The sequence below is a fragment of the Cucurbita moschata genome, unplaced genomic scaffold, assembly GCF_002738365.1.
Source record: "Cucurbita moschata cultivar Rifu unplaced genomic scaffold, Cmos_1.0 Cmo_Scf00004, whole genome shotgun sequence".
NCBI classification, from domain to species: Eukaryota; Viridiplantae; Streptophyta; class Magnoliopsida; order Cucurbitales; family Cucurbitaceae; genus Cucurbita; species Cucurbita moschata.
The window spans coordinates 3,091,222-3,102,683 of NW_019268520.1; the positions used below are offsets into that span (position 1 = coordinate 3,091,222).

The 11,462-nt window shown below is 35.2% G+C and overlaps 2 protein-coding genes across 5 annotated transcripts in view; one reads left to right on the plus strand and one right to left on the minus strand.

Moving 5' to 3' along the window:
* Window positions 1-6,575, plus strand: part of LOC111441617 (transportin-3) — a 44,911-nt gene extending 38,336 nt beyond the window's left edge. For all 3 annotated transcript variants that reach the window (XM_023078669.1, XM_023078668.1, XM_023078670.1), the window contains 5 exons: window positions 77-267; window positions 390-501; window positions 4,803-4,960; window positions 5,632-5,748; window positions 6,053-6,575. In XM_023078669.1, coding sequence (XP_022934437.1) covers window positions 77-267; window positions 390-501; window positions 4,803-4,960; window positions 5,632-5,748; window positions 6,053-6,277 — 803 coding nt within the window. In that variant the 3' untranslated portion in view covers window positions 6,278-6,575. The remainder of the gene's footprint in view (window positions 1-76; window positions 268-389; window positions 502-4,802; window positions 4,961-5,631; window positions 5,749-6,052) is intronic.
* A 1,189-nt stretch (window positions 6,576-7,764) lies between these two features.
* The window catches only part of LOC111441952 (acetyl-coenzyme A synthetase, chloroplastic/glyoxysomal-like), a 12,017-nt gene continuing 8,319 nt past the window's right edge, over window positions 7,765-11,462 (minus strand). For both annotated transcript variants that reach the window (XM_023079156.1, XM_023079157.1), the window contains 8 exons: window positions 10,817-10,893; window positions 10,578-10,656; window positions 9,763-9,831; window positions 9,472-9,647; window positions 9,281-9,337; window positions 9,058-9,148; window positions 8,808-8,906; window positions 7,765-8,175 (listed from right to left, as the gene is read on the minus strand). In XM_023079156.1, the coding sequence (XP_022934924.1) occupies window positions 7,990-8,175; window positions 8,808-8,906; window positions 9,058-9,148; window positions 9,281-9,337; window positions 9,472-9,647; window positions 9,763-9,831; window positions 10,578-10,656; window positions 10,817-10,893 (834 nt within the window). In that variant the 3' untranslated portion in view covers window positions 7,765-7,989. The remainder of the gene's footprint in view (window positions 8,176-8,807; window positions 8,907-9,057; window positions 9,149-9,280; window positions 9,338-9,471; window positions 9,648-9,762; window positions 9,832-10,577; window positions 10,657-10,816; window positions 10,894-11,462) is intronic.

Consider the following 11,462-nt stretch of genomic DNA (forward strand, 5'->3'; position numbering starts at 1 on the left):
CCCCCCCCCCCCCCAATTTGTGGAGTACAGATAGTGCTTTTACTGACCAACTATTTTAATAAATTATCATTTGCAGCTTCAGTTATTGTTGAAGAATATGGCCATCATCAAGAAAAATTTGGGCATTTGTTTATCACCACTTTTGAAAGGTTTACTTATGCAGCATCCGTAAATGCTATTAATTCGTCGTACATATGTGACCAAGAACCTGATTTGGTGGAGGCTTACTCAAATTTTGCATCAATTTTTCTCCGATGCTCTCATAAGGTTTTTCTTTAAGTTCTATTATTATTTCCTTTTTTTTTTTTTAATATTATAGGTGCGGTTTCATTTATCCTTTGCGAGAAAATATAATTAGATGGCTGTTTGATTTGTGTACTATATTCCAGGAAATATTAGCCGCATCTGGTTCTCTTTTGGAGGTTTCATTCCAGAAGGCTGCTATATGTTGCACAGCCATGCATCGTGGGGCAGCATTAGCAGCAATGTCATACCTATCTTGTAAGCGCTGTGCATTGCTTTTTTTCCACCCCTAAAAAATATTAGTTGTACTGCCAGAATAGAAAATCCAAATGATGCTGGCCAATGCAGCTATAAACTTACAGTTCAAATGTCAATGCCCAATGTTCCTGTAGGCTAGTGCCCGGTGGCATGCTTGGCCTTGATTTCATTGGTGATGGCTAATGTGTCCAATTTGCATGAGTGAAAACTCACCATAATCCAAGTCGATTCAACATAGATCACAAATGCCATCTAGAGTTTAGCTATTGGAGCAATGATTTTCTTGTTGTCAATTTCATAGGATTGAGTTCCTCTAACTTTCTCCCCTAACGATTAGTTTGGAGTAGAATAAGAGGGTTCGATGAAAGTGACATTCTTTATAGCAAATACATTTTGTGGTAGGACAGTAGCATTTGTAGCCTTGTTGAATGGGTAAGTATCTCAAGAATATGCATTTATGTATCCAAGGATCCAATTTACTACAATGTTGGGGGTAGATATGAACAAAGACTGTGCACTTAAAGACCTTTGGGAATAAATCAAGGGACTGGAATCTGAGATGAGAAAATGCTTAAGGTAAGACATTACAAAGAGTGGAAAAGTTGAGAACACGAAAGGGAATGTGGTTTATCAAGTATGTTGCTGTGAGAATTGTCTTTTCCCAGTAGGACATGGGAACATTAGCAGAAAACATTAGACATCGAGTGACTCTGGTGATACAATTCTTGCATTCAGCAACTTCATTTTGTTTTGTAGTGTTGACACAAAAGCTAAGATGGACAATTCCTTGGTCAGTTCTAAGAATACAATTTTTTATCTGGTGTTATGTTTGAATCATACTATTGAACCACTTGAAAGTTTGATGAATTTTGGATTTTTTTATTTCATCAATTTGACTTTGTCGAGAAGTTTCTTAACATGACTGTATAAAGCCTCATACTCCTATGGAGTACTGAGACATATCTTGAAGTGTTTGAACTTTTAGAGTAGCTGTTCTCGCTCCTGCAAAGGCTCTAATAAGATGCAAATCAGTTGGAGATGGCCCGTGACCTAGAGAAAGCTCTTATAATCTATTGGATTTTCTAGCCTGGGCCCACTCTCTTTGATGCTTCATATCGAACCTAATGTCACAAACACCCTACTTGTGATTATAGTGAATTGGATTTTTTTCTCATCAAATCTCAGCCATTGTTATAGGCAACGTTCCTGCTATGATGCTGAATGATGGTGGCAATAGAGGTGCCAGTCAAACATAATTATTAATGTATTCATCTAATAAGCTTTCTAATGTGAGGAAAAGCGGTTTTGAAGAGTTTCTTATCAATAACTTCTTCGGGCATGCTCTCCCCTCTCTCCTTCCTCTCACCCTCACCTCCATTTCTTTGCCTTCATCCAGTTAATCTTCATCAGATTCTACATCTAAGTTGAGTATTTCTTGTTTGCAACCTTACCTTTTTAGCCGTCATTCTGTTTCTTCTCAGTTTGAATTCAGTTCAAGGAACAATTTAAGTAACTTTTCTTGCTGGTCTTTAAGTTCTTTATCATTTCAGAGTTCACCTTTTTAAACAAGGAGTTGAGTAACTGCTGTGTTGAACACAAATACCCAAAATTCTCAGCAGATTGAAAGTTCTTTTAGAATGAGTTTAATATTACAAGTTAGTCTTGGGAGAAATCTTCTGCTTCTGCTCTTTCTCGTGGAATGAAAAGATTCAATAAATTCATTGATTCACCAGATAAGAGTAAACGAAGAAAACATACCAAAGACAGCATTCCAGCCTTGTTACGGGCATTATGAGTTTTATTCATGGAACTGATGAATCGGGCTCCCCCTTTTGGTTTGAAAATAAGTGTTTCTTTATTGAAGCATTGGAATCAAAGAGGCTGATTCCTCTTGGTTTATGTCAAATTAGATGGTTTGACAAGGCTACGGTGGAGATGTTGCATTATCCTTATTATTCAATTTTCTTCTGACAAGAAATAATGAGTGGGACTGTTCTTATTCAGAAAATATTTTTTCTCTGTTTGGTTTATGGAATAGATGGTTTGGCCATCTACAGGAGGGTGAAAATCCTTTTGCATTCCAGCTGGAGTAAACAAAAGGAGCTGGTTAACCTTTTGGTTTATGATCAAATTTTTTCTAGTGAAATTTGATAGCAAAATTTCGAAAAGGTAGCTGAGGATCTTATCTCTTGACCCTCTTTTGCTGAAGTTGGTACCTCTTATGCTGAAGTTGTTAAGAAGAATGTTGTGTTTAAACACCAAAATATGAGTAATGCTCCTCCCAAATTCATCATTAGAAAAGAAGCTTCCTTTTGAGTTACGAAACAAACAGATGTGGTGGATATGGATTGGATTTCTGTAATAGTTATCACTAGACTATTTGCTCATGAGAATTGGACTGGTATCTAATCCGTTATGAAGAAACACTATGAATTGGATCTCTGTAATGTTTTATCAATCCATTTATGGCCAATATAGCCATGGTGCGATTAGAAACGGGAAATGGAAAGAGCCATAAGAGATATAGGAAAATGGCAAAAATTGATGATTATCACTTAAAAATGGAAAAATAGGATACAATGAAGCACTTGATAATGGGACGGAGGAGATTTAGTTGATGAGGTTAGGGGCTCTTTGCAACCTTTCTTCAAGAAGAAATCCACCTTTCTGCAAATAAGTCATATGATATGTCGCCTTTACATGTTCTTCACGAAGAACAATTTGAAGATAAAGAAACTCTAATATTTATTGAAGGTCTGTGGCCTTGAGATATATGAGATAAGAGCACAAGTCTTCTGAAGCTTTTGCCTGGTGTCAATATTCATCCTTTCAAAGTGGCTTCATGATGGGCGTTGGCTCTTCTGGTTTTTTATTTTTTATCTTTTATTATTTTTTATTTTTTTGCTGCTCCAGTGGGCTATGTTTGATCCCCATTCAGCATGGTTTTCAGCTATTGTTTGCGCCTCCTTTGTTAAACTTCATTTTCTCCTATTTGGCGGCATGATGACTTTTGGATCCCTTGGTTTATAGGAGTTTTGCTTCTTCTTTGTCTTCATTTATCTGCATATTTTCGGTCCCTCTGAAGTTGCCGTTGCCCTTTCTTAATCCTCGGAGTGGTTTTGCCTCAGTCGAAGAGTCGAGCCTGGTGGTTTTGTTGGTTTTTCAAGTTTTTGTTTGTTGTCTCAGAGGGTTGTGTTAGTTTCTAATTCAGCTTTGCCTGAAGAAGCTTTTAGTGTTGTTCAGCAGCTTTGTTCTTCTTGCTGGCTTAAAGCCCCCCTCTCCCCTTTTCTACATCCTTATATTTCTTTCTTTTAGGACATGAATATTCACTTTTTAAAACCTAGGTAATTATTCTCCCTGGCTGAAAATATCCCATGAACTATGGGATTTTATTATCCTTTTTTCCTTGCGAAATGTATATGAGAGAGGAGAGAGTAATTACTCATTAATATTTTTTTCTTTAATGTGTAAATTAATTTTAATTGCTTTAATTTATTATTTATGTTAGTAATTAATTGTCAAGTATAAATATTTTTTAATTAAAAAAAACATAAGAAAAACTTATATAATAATTATATATATGTCATTATATCACATAGTTGGTGAGATTTGTATGTTGATTTTAAATTGTTAAATATAGGTTTACTGCTAATTGTTAAAAGCCAAAAAGTAATGATAAAAGATAAAGAAAAATTAGGTAGAAAATGATGATTGAATGAAGAAAAAAAGCTTTCCGCTCAAATAAAATATTTAACAATTTTTCTAGTCATTGTTAAAACTTAGCTCATAAACATATTATTTAAATCCCAAGAACAAAACCTGCAAATTAAACACATCCACACATTAATTATCCTGCCTATTCATATACAAACTTGTGTTATCCCAAACATCTAAACCTCAAATATTTAATATCCATACTCATGAAGCTATATCCACAATCCAAATGGGCCATTGTTGTTCTCTATGTTGTTGGTCTGTGTTTCTAGCCCTTCTAGGTTCTAGTTTTTGCCTTTATTAGCTCTGTTTTTGTTTTTCTTTTCTTTCACTTTAGGAGATTATATCTCTAAACAATTTTCTTCATTTTCATCGATCAATGAAAAAGGTTGCTTAGGATTAAAAAAATACAACTTAAAACTCATTGGAGAAAAACTTTGTTGACATAAAAACACTTATGTTAGTACATTTACTCCAAAAGCCATTTTACTTCTCCTTCCTCGTGTTAGCTTGATTTTCATTGCCATTGTACGCTTGTACATAATTAGTTTGAGTCTTATTTTCTCTAAATTGTTGTGCCTATTTAGGTTTCTTGGATGTTAGTCTAGCATCAATGTTAGAATTTGCTAGTACCAATTCTGAGGGATCATTCAATTCTATGGTAATACACGTTCTATCCCACAGCGGCGAGGGACTTGTATCAAACATTCTATATGCTTTGCTTGGTGTGTCAGCAATGTCACGGGTAAGCTTCTAATTAAATGTATGTCCATGAACGCATGTTCAATTCTTTCTTTCTTTCCACTTGCGAGTACCCTTGTTATATATGATACAAAATAGAATACGCATATGTACCTTGTATGAGTAGTCTGCCATTGTTAAAAAACAGTTGATGCCTGATATTTGCTATGTATGTATAAAGAAATATGTGGTTTAGCAATTTTAAGAAAAGCATGGAAGCCTGCTTTTTAATATAGTTGTAAAATCCCGAGATTTGAGCATTTGAAACAGTGAAAACTTTGGTGCATGATATTCATGAATCGTGTGGGCTGTTCCTGTTTGTGAACTTTGTCGCTATCCTCTCTAATGAAGATGATCTTTTATGTGTATGATAATGTGTTTTGCGTTGGTTCCTGGGGGTATGCATTGAAGAAAATAGAAAAAACCCTCTGTTATACATACGATCAAGAACAACGAGATCTCTTGGTTTTACTTTATCCTATTTCTCTTGAAGTTCGATACTAGAACATTTTTATAACTGCTATTTATGTTCCTTAAACTCTTGGAGACCTGTAATGTTGTTGGCAGTCATTCATTCTCCTTCTGCTAAATTTCGCATATAAAGGAACATTTTTTTCGTCTAATTGAATACTTGCAAGACGTGCAGTCAAGTTAACACGTAAACCTCTCGATCAGGTTCATAAGTGTGCAACAGTTCTGCAACAGTTGGCAGCAATTTGCAGTGTCAGTGAAAGAACGGACTTGAAAGCTGTCCTGCGCTGGGAATCTTTGCATGGCTGGCTACTATCAGCGGTTCTCTCTCTCTCTATATATATGTGTGTGTGTGTGTGTGTGTCATTTTGAAAATATTGACTCTGCATAATAGTTATAATTAAAAAGAGGATGATTTTGCTGTGGGTCGCTATACTTTAATTTACATTGACAATGCATCTAAAAAATTAATCTTTTAAACCTTATTTCTGAAAAGGAATACAAACAAATAGATCCTGTGTTATTTTCTGATAGAGACCAATATAGCAGCCTGAATTTGATATTTCTATGCATACAGACATTTGAACTAGGCATTTTGATTATTAAAAGTGTAGAGTTCTTCCAGGTGCAGGCTCTCCCACTTGAATATTTAAAACCAGGGGAAGTAGAAACTCTTGTACCACTATGGTTAAAGGCGCTTGGAGATGCAGCCTGCGACTACCTTGAAAGTAAAAGTTGTGATGAATTAAAGACGAATTATGGACATATGCAAGGGAAGGGTGGAAGAGTCTTGAAGCGTCTAGTTCGTGAATTTGCTGATGGTCACCGCAATATTCTTAATGTGATTTAATTGCTGAATGGCATCTATATAACATCATCATTAGAGGAGCCCCAGCTCATAGCTTTTCTGCTTATGCCCCATTCTGTCGTTGGGCTTATTTGGCAGCTGAAAGTTCAGGCTGGTTTGGAAGCTTCGGTCAATCCTGGGCAATGTCCTGCATAAATTATGAACATCCTCTTCTTTTTTTTTCCTTTTTTTCTTCCTTCTTTTTTCTTTTTTCTTTTTCTTGTACAGTGCTGTATTTCAATTTTGTAAGATCACCAAATGTTGAAATTTGTTCATATCATTCATTCTTTTTGCCTCTCAAGCTCAGGTCTGATCGTTATGGCTATTGGAGATGATTAAGTAGTAATGTGTTATAGTTACTTCTTCGCTGCTCGTTGATCGTGGGATAGGCGTATAAGCTATACTTTGCACTCTCGAGGGACGAAAAGATGAACCAAAACCTCATTATTTATTGGTAAGGAAAGCCTCGTAGAAGCTAAATACTATACCATACCAAGATTTGAAGAATTCCTTGGATGAAAGCAGCCTGTTGGTGATGGAAAAAGGTGATCCTGCTTCGTCTTTTTTCTCGTGAAATTTTAATGTATTTAACATTGTAATGTCTTAAATTTTAATCCACTTAGGTCCCAAATTTGTTTTTATCCAAAGTTCAAGGATGATAATTGATTGTTTTAGAGACTTTACAATGTAACGTAGATTTTCAATCGTTGTTTGGATTAGAAAAAAAAAAAGGTTGTAATCTATTATCTTAGAATTCTACTTTGCGTATTGTGGGATGAAAATTTACATTTGAACCTATCATTCAGGCCCTATATTGATCGTGCAAGGATACAAATAATAGCTACTGTATAAGGATTACCAGTAAAGGATAGAGTATAAGTATCCTTTCAAGCATTACTTCTTTTCAGTGTTCAGAAGGTGAATGACTCATTTTTTGGCTGTAAACTAGATGCCAATATGTCTATTTAGGTGTTCAATTTCAAGCTTTGATTTACGTTGTGATATTTACAACTTGGATTTCTGTTGGTATTTTTACTTCTAATAAAACAATCTAATTTTGAATTTTGTTCAGGGCTATTTGACGTTTCCTTGTTATTGGTATATTTGCAAATCTAGAAAATATTTACTACCTTTGAAAATATGCAATACATTTGAACACCTCCAAGTATGAATTTAGTTGGATAATTTGAGTTGTTCGGGTCATACAGAATATGAGTATAACAATACTATAACAAAAGCTGTCCATTTAAGTTCGATGGTATAACTAATGTTTCACATTATTTAAGACAAAAGCATCTGTTTTTTTTACTAATATTTGCAAATCAGAAAAGTGATGCTATATTTGTAATGAACTATATACATATAGCAATGGATGGAGTGGTATATCAGTGATATAACATCACTCATGTAAACTATAACTGGCATACATAATATGAACTACATGTAAAACTGTCAATTTCAAGAATAGTTATTAAAGATTAATTCAGGCATCAAGTCAAAAATGAAATCTTTATAAGAAACTTTGTGGGATTAAGTCGTCTAAATGAGTCCTGTGCCACTCATAATGAGATTTCTACAATTGGGGGAGGGACCCAAACATTATTGAAGAACTCTGTGGAAATCACAGCATAACTAAATGGTTCTGTTCAAGGAAAGTTGAGAAATATATATGTTTAACATCAAGTTCTCCACATTTTCTGATTCAGTTTGCACGTTCAGCGATCAGCAAGCTCAATGAGTTGATCAATCACACCAGGATCTGCAAGCGTGCTAGTATCTCCAAGTTCATCCAACTGCTTGGAGGCAATTTTCCTTAGAATCCTCCTCATTATTTTTCCACTCCTCGTTTTTGGAAGTCCAGGCGCCCAATGAATTTTGTCAGGTGCTGCAAAAGCCCCTATCTGGAAGTTGTGCAATATGTAATCTCAGAACAGATATCATACAAATGTACATTTATTTTCTGAGTCCGTCTGTACAAATGAGGAAAGTTGGGATTGTTATTTTCCATTGTTCAACGCGCTTTGTTAGGGGAAGTTCTTTAGAATCCACCTTATGATAGGGGCAGAATTTTGAGAAGTTCAGTGGCAAAAAGGAGATTTATTAGCTCGTTATTTAGTCAGAAGATGACGGAATCCATAAAAATTAGTCAGACTTGGTGAGATGACGAAACTCATAATTCAACAAGCTTTGGAAGTAATTCCCGGGGGACCTTGTGAAAATTTAGAAATACGATCTTTTGATCAAGGTCAGTCTCCGGAATGGAATGAAATGGAATGACTTTGGCTATGGAACGGAATAATAGGATTTTTAAGGATCTAAAGAGTTCTTCAGAGGAGGTTTGGTCACTAGTTAGCCTTAACGTCTCCTACCATACAATTTGGGGGGGTGGAATTAAACACAAATTTTAGAACAAGGAATATTTTGGAATCTCCTGAGGACCATGACAGAGTAGAGGCAATTACAGCACCATGGAATGAAATATCTTGGAAGATATCATTATCATAAGAACAGGTGTACAAAATAAAAAACTTACCTGATTTCTAACCATGAGAATAAGGCTTTTCCGGAGCTCTTCGCTATAAGGAACACTATCCACTATAGTCACAAATGCATAAATGCCTTGTCCTTTGACCTGCAACGTAAGAATATAATGATCATGAATGCTGGCCAGAGAATTTGTACCAAATAGATTCATAATTTTCAAAAACACCAAGCACATGAATTACTCTCATCAGTAGTGCTCATAAACTCACAAACTAACAAACTAAAACCTGCAAACCTACCTCATGCTCAATACCAACGACAGCAGCTTCTGCACATTGGGGATGTGAAACTAGGGCAGATTCCACTTCTGCTGTGCCGATACGATGCCCACTGCAAAAAAATAGTACACATACCCAAAAGCTTCCTTCAAAAATTAAGTTTTGTACCACAGAGATATATAGATTGTTGTAACTGTACGGCTTATGCATACCATAGAAGCATAAAGGAGAAACGCTAACAAACCTGACATTGATAACATCATCAACTCTTCCAGTAAGCCAGTAGTACCCATCCTTATCCCTTGATGATAGAACCCAACTTAGTATAATTATCATACTGAAAAATTCACTCTAAAATATTGGCAATATCAAACTCTAATATACATTGATCAACACCTTGACAGACATGAGATGAGATCAAGCACTTTGATTTACCTGGTGCAGCCATCGCCAGTAAAGTAATAGCCAGGGAATGGCTTGAAGTAAGTCGTTTCATATCTTTCGTGATCATTATAAAGAGTTCTAAATGCTGAAGGCCATGAGCTTTTCAAGCATAGATATCCACTGCATTCACCTTCAATCTCATTCCCTTTTTCATCCACCAATACGGGCTACATTTGCACCAAGAAAATTTGATGAAGCAAGAATGATCGTTTGTGGTGGGAAATATAAAAGCGAGATGTTTGAAGGGTAGATTTTAATAGCTGCTCAAGTATCCTTACATACCTGAACTCCAAAAAAAGGAAAAGTAGCAGACCCCGGCTTCTGAGCCCAAGCACCTGGTAATGGAGTAATCTGTGAGAAAAAAAAATTACGGTTAGGCCTAATGAAATGTCAACTACGTGCCCAAGAATTGTTTGAGATAAACAAAATTGCAACAGAAAAAACTGTGTACGTTTTAAGGAAAGAGTTATGACATGCTTGATAAACACAACTAGTTAAACTTTTATTATGAATGTCGTTGAAATATTCCTTTCTTTTCTTTTCCTTGTAGCAAGGGATAAGAAACAAAGTATAATTTCATTAATTTAAAGATTACAAAATCATGCCATGAAAAGGGCCCCATCCACAACATAGGCTGATGGCAATCACAAAAAGGGTGATTGGCCTCAACTCAAAATGGAGTTCTCTTTGTAAACCCTTTTTGAATAATTATTCTTTGTAGATATTGATGCCTAAGTGTAGGGTGGTTAATGTCAAAGCTTCCTTGCCACCTCGAGGATGCCCCATCATCTTTTTATATTTCTTCATTTTCAAATAACATTTCTTTCTTTCTCTAAAAATAGATGTTTATTAGTTAATTTAAATTCCTATTATTTAATATATTTTTTTCTTAATTGACTAATTTATAAAATCTAATATAAATATTTGAACTGATATAAAATATTAATGAAAAGTAACTATTAACTTCTGCCCTATAGGAAATGCCTTTTCTCTCTTCATCCCATATGGAAATTAAATGAAACCAAAATACCATGAAGCCAAGTGGCTTATCAAAACATAGTACCATGAAGCCGTTTCTTATCGAAAGAAAAACATACCATGAAGCCACCAGTTTCAGTCTGCCACCAAGTATCTGATATAGGACACCTTGACTCTCCAACCACGTTGAAGAACCACCTACAGAAATCAATATACATTTTAGATACATCTTGCAATTGAAAGAAAGTTCAGCCTTCTACTGATAGTTCTTTTTTTCCTTTTTTTTCCTTTTTTTTTTTCTTTTTTGGAATAAGCCTGAAGTATTGAAGTATTGAGATAACATCGTGAATATCCAAACCTCCATGCACTGGGATTGATGGGCTCGCCCACACTTCCAAGAACTCGTAAGGATTTTCTTGAGTAGCGAGTAACATACTGCAGGAAGAGGAAAATTTGAAGTCAGCATACCATTTATGTAATATTTTATGAAGATCATGAGGCGCAGTCTCTCATTCACTATGGAATAGAATTTAAACTCTCGACCATGGCTTCATCAACTAAACACAACCGTTATGATAATTAATAATATAAACTCAGATGGTAAAAAGGTTATTGTACAAAGGCAAGAGTACAAAAGAAATAAGGAAAGGGAATTGATATGATTTCAGATTGGTGACTGTATCTGTGTATATCTATGCTGACTTACTCAGTTCTGGTCAATGTCAATCCGAGTGGCAAGGTTAAAGGAAAAGGAGGAATTAGACAGAGGACCCTCTTTCCCCTATTTATTTGTCATTTCCATAGATATTTAAATAGTCATCTCCTCGTAAAAGCTACAAATAAGGATCTCCTTGAAGGATATCTGGCAACGGACATCAAAAGAGCGATTTTGTCCATTCTACCAATGGATTCAAAGTCTTATTCTTATCATCCTTGTTTCATTATATGTTTCTTTCTAAGATGTGAAGCTTTTTTTTTTTTTTTTTTTTTTTTTTTTTTTTTTT